General features: G+C 41.9%; 1 protein-coding gene across 1 annotated transcript in view; it reads right to left on the bottom strand.

Annotated features, from left to right (window-relative positions):
* LOC120319560 (ras and EF-hand domain-containing protein-like) overlaps positions 1–3565 on the bottom strand; it is a 6812-nt gene extending 3247 nt beyond the window's left edge. The window contains exons 1-3 of the mRNA XM_039368539.1: positions 3422–3565; positions 1582–1696; positions 1359–1460 (exon numbers count right to left, since the gene is read on the bottom strand). Of these exons, the coding sequence (XP_039224473.1) occupies positions 1359–1460; positions 1582–1696; positions 3422–3489 (285 nt within the window). The 5' untranslated portion in view covers positions 3490–3565. The remainder of the gene's footprint in view (positions 1–1358; positions 1461–1581; positions 1697–3421) is intronic.
* Between the last annotated feature and the right edge of the window lie 1435 nt (positions 3566–5000).

Raw genomic sequence — 5000 nt, 5'->3', positions numbered from 1 at the left:
TCGGGACCATAAATTGCTATCATGGGATGGGTTGCATCTCCCAAGGTCTGGTCAAAATATGTTGGCCAAGAGATCATGAAAAGGACGGAGAAGAAAAACCTGAAGGAGAAAGAAAGGACGTTGCTATAATGGAGGGTTCTTTTAAACCCAGTTTTCGATGAAAAATAAAAATTCACGGGCCCTCTTTGTATGCACGCTGATGCTCAAGTGTGGGAAATGACCTTGGATTCCCGATAAGTCAAGGCAAATATGAGAGAATGGTTATAGTGTAGGGAGACTCCCAGGAGGGCAACAGGAAGAGTAATCTCTGCTCAAAAGGAAGGGATCAAAAGGAAGAAGTTGTGCATCTCGGATAAAAGAAGTGGAGAGAGAATAAAACAATGTTAATAAAACACTATTATCATTCAGGATGTGGAGGATGCTTTTCTGAAGGGGATCTGATCTCTTTGAAAGAGATAGAATAAGAATAAGAATAAGAATAAGAATAAGAATAGAATAGAATAGAATAGAATAGAATAGAATAGAATAGAATAGATACTTGAATGGAATGGAATGGAATAGGATAGGATAGAATAATGGAATGGAACAGAAAAATGAAGAATGGAATGGAATGGAATAGAATAGAATAGAATAGAATAGAATAGAATAGAATAGAATAGAATAGAATAGAATAGAATAGAATAGAATAGAATAGAACAATTGACCAGTGGAACAACCTGCTTCCAGAAGTTGTGAATGCTCCAACACTGGACATTTTTAAAAAGAGACTGGACAACAATTTGTCTGAAATGGTGTAGGGTTTCCTACCTGAGCAGGGGGTTGGACTAGAAGACCTCCAAGGTCCCTTCCAACACTGTTAGCAGTGTTCCTCCAAATTCCTTTATGGGGAAGTTAAGTATTAATACCACTTTACAAAGCCTTGGTAAGGCCACACTTGGAATACTGCATCCAGTTTTGGTCACCACGATGTAAAAAAGACGTTGAGACTCTAGAAAGAGTGCAGAGAAGAGCAACAAAGAGGATCAGTGGGCTGGAGGCTAAAACATATAAGGAACGGTGGCTGGAATTGGGTATGTCTAGTTTAACGAAGAGAAGGACCAGGGGGGACATGATAGCAGTCTTCCAGTATCTCAGGGGCTGCCCTAAAGAAGAGGCAGTCAAGCTGTTCTCCAAAGCGCCTGAAGGCAGGACAAGAAGCAACGGGTGGAAACTAACCAAAGAGAGAAGCAACCTGGAACTAAGGAGAAACTTCCTGATAGTTAGAACAATTAACCAGTGGAACCACCTGCCTCCAACAGGTGCTAACGGAATATTTTTTTTTTCTCTCGATTATCCAAAGCTCTCCCTTCTTACTGTACCTTGGCTAGGCGTTCTCCCAATCTCTTAGGAACTTCTCGTTCTTCTTCCTTGTCAATTTTATTGCCAAGCAAAAGGACAGGAATGTTCTCCCCGGCTGCCTCCTAAAAAATAAGGGAGAGCCATTGAAGGAGAGAGAATTGTCCTGCAGGAAAAGAGGAAGAAGCAAATTGGGGGGGGGGGAAGGACCAAATGCTGGAGAATTTAAATCAAAGCGGAACTTGCCTCGACGCTCACCATCCACTGCTTTACAGACACAAAGGTGTCTTGCGCGGTTACATCATACATCACAACGACACCGTCGGCTTTCCGGAAGAACTGCTTGGTGATGCTGCGATACCTGGAAATCAACGATTTTAGAACATCAGAAGATAAAGCAGCCATCATGCCCAGCCCTTCCCTGCTCAGTCCAAAATCCAAGTGAAAACATTCTAGACCTGATGTGATCTAGTCTATTCCGGGCTTGAACAGACCTAGCAAAGGGAAGCCCATTCTCGGTCAGGGGTTCAAATCGCTTTTACGGTTGAGAAAAGATCGAGGTTTCCCCTGTCCACGCGTGTCTGACTCTGTGGGGCAGTCCTCATCTTGGTTTCCTAGCCCAGGGAGTCAACACTGTCCAAAGACACTTCAACAACCTACCTCCAGAAGCTTTGAATGCTCCAACACAGGGAGTTTTTAAGAAGAGACTGGACAGCCATGTGTCTGAAATGGTATAGGGTTTCCTGCCTGAGCAGGGGGTGGGACTAAATGACCTCCAAGGTCCCTGCCAACTCTGTTATTCTATTCTATTGTGTTCTGTTCTATTCTATTCTAATTTCTCTTCTGTTCTGTATTTCTATTCTATTCTATATTTCTATTCTATTCTGTATTTCTGTTCTATTTTGTTCTGTTCTGTTCTATTTTATTCTATTCTGTATTTCTATTCTATTCTGTATTTTCATTCTATTCTATTCTGTATTTCTATTTTACTATTCTATATTTCTATTCTATTCTATATTTCTATTCTGTTCTGTTCTATATTTCTATTCTATTCTATTCCTTATTCCATTCTATTCTATTCTATATTTCTATTCTGTTCTGTTCTGTATTTCTATTCTATTCTATATTTCTATTGAATTCTATTCTGTATTTCTGTTCTATTCTGTTCTATTTTATTCTATTCTGTATTTCTATTCTATTCTATTCTGTATTTCTATTCTATTCTATTCTGTATTTCTATTCTATTCTATTCTATTCTGTATTTCTATTCTACTATTCTATTCTAGTCTATATTTCTATTCTATTCTATACTATTCTATTCTATATTTCTATTCTGTTCTGTTCTGTATTTCTATTCTATTCTATATTTCTATTGTATTCTATTCTGTATTTCTGTTCTATTCTGTTCTATTCTATTTTATTCTATTCTGTATTTCTATTCTATTCTATTCTGTATTTCTATTCCTAGTCCTATTCCTATTCCTATGGTTATGTGGCCAGGATGACTATACGCTGAGGGGCAAGGTACACTGTTACCTTCTCACCAAAGTGGTACCTATTTACCTACTCGCATTTGCATGCTTTCAAACTGCTGGGTGGACAGGAGCTGGGACAAGTAACAGGAGCTCGAACCTGGCCTCTCAGCTTTCCAGCTGACAAGCTCGGCGTCTTTAACCGCTAAGTCATCGCACCCCACTCTCTGTGGTTGTAACTGTTACAACGAAAGAGGTCCTAACCGATAAGCGTGCATGAGGTGTTCGGAGAGGAGTAGCACCTCTGGTGGAGGGACCTGCCGTGCCCATTCTAGGGCTGTTGATTCGCCGTTGGCTCTCACCTGGTGCTCAGCTCTCACCTGTGGCTCCGAGTAGTTGTAACGCCTGCAACAGCCACACCCCAGTAAACCGTCTCAGCAGACGGGTCGAAACAGGTGAGGGAAGCTGATGGATGTTTGTTTGGGTGATTTGCTGCTTACAAGGCCTTGGTTTCCTAGCTTGGTCTACCTTGAGGAGGGACACACCTTCCACAGGAATTGGGCTGAACTACACCTGACGGGTATTTCCTACCAAGATCACAGCCAGAAGATTACCTTTCTTGTCCAGCAGTGTCCCAGAGTTGCAGCACCACCTGGCTGCCTTCCAGGTTCACGGTTTTCATCGAATAATCCACACCTGTAGAAGACAAACACCTCCAATTGTATCGACCAATCAGAAGAGAGCTGGAAGGGACCTTGGAGGCCCCCTTGCTCAAGCAGGAGACCCTGTGCAACTTCAGACAAATGGCGTCAAGGCCCCAGGGATGGAGGACCCACAACTTCTGGAGGCAGGCTGTTCCGCAGACTGCTGTAAAGCGGTATAGAAGTGCTATTTTGCTATTTTCTTAGGATCGTGCAACATCTGACGCCAACCATCAGGAGAGAATTACCAGATGTTCAAGCCGGCATCGGAAGAACGTGCGGCACCATCTTGCAAATCTACGCTGGATCACGGAAAAAATCTCAAAAGTATTCCTGCTCTCGTTAAGGTTTGATTTCCCATCAACATTTGAAATGTCTTTGTCAGTCATGATTTTCTCCATGTTAATTACATTTACGTAGCTAAACGTTTTGTTCAGACCAATCCTCCTCTTATTTTGATATTTCCCATATCGAAAGGAAGGAAGGGAGGGAGGGAGGGAGGGAGGAAGGAAGGAAGGAAGAAAGAAAAAAGAAAGAAAGAAAGAAAGAAAGAAAGAAAGAAAGAAAGAAAGAAAGAAAGAAAGAAAGAAAGCTATTTTAATTCTAAATCACATCTTTCATTATAAAACTCTAATTGTATCTAAGGGTCATCTGTTCTTTTCATCTTATTCCAACCAAGAATTTAAACATAGAATGCCCCCTCGAAGAGGTCAAATCTTCTGTTTTTCACATCCAACTCTCGCTTTCTTTCTTTGCCAAGTACCTTTCCATGCCAGGGCAGTTAGATTGCCCAGGAATTTTCTTTCTATTTTTGTGAAATTTGCTGGACAGACGTAGATGCTCTTTGAATAATTTTGAGAGAGGAAAAAACCTCAAAAGTATTCAAAGAGCATCTCCATCTGCTTTGTTGACGACAGGAAAGCCTCTGATTGAGTCGATCACGGCAAGCTCTAGAGAAGACCAGAGGGCACCAAAAGATCTGGCCAACTTGGTGCTGTTGTTGTTACACAAATCAGGAAGCCATTGTGTGAACACCACATGGAGACACCGATTGGTTCAAGACAGAGAGAGGATTGTGGGATTCTTTCGCCACTTTTACTCAATCCGTACGTCCTAAGTCAGGGGTCTTCAAACTTGACTCTTGGCCATGACTTGTGGACTTCAACTCCCAGAATTTCTCAGTCAGGCACGCTGGAGTTGGTCCACAAGTCATAAAAGGCCAGGTTTGAAGACCCTGGGTCTAGAGCAGTGGTTCTCAACCTTTATAATGCCATGACCCTTTAACCGGTCGTAAGTTAAGGACTACTCAACTGGTGCAGCACCGTTTGCAGAATGGGACTTTTGGCGGGCTCAGCAGGGCAGAAACAGCCTGGACAATTCCTATTGGCTTTGGAAAGCCAATAGAATTAGACTCTATTCAAGAGAGTCTACTCTATTGGCTTTCAAAAGCCAATAGAATAAAAGGGAGTAGCACAGCTAAGGAAAAGGGGAA

The sequence above is a fragment of the Crotalus tigris genome, unplaced genomic scaffold (assembly GCF_016545835.1).
Source record: "Crotalus tigris isolate CLP2741 ecotype Arizona unplaced genomic scaffold, ASM1654583v1 scf7180000020820.259583, whole genome shotgun sequence".
NCBI lineage: Eukaryota > Metazoa > Chordata > Lepidosauria > Squamata > Viperidae > Crotalus > Crotalus tigris.
The sequence above is the reverse complement of the archived record's forward strand: the minus strand, read 5'-3'. Positions and strand labels throughout refer to the sequence as shown.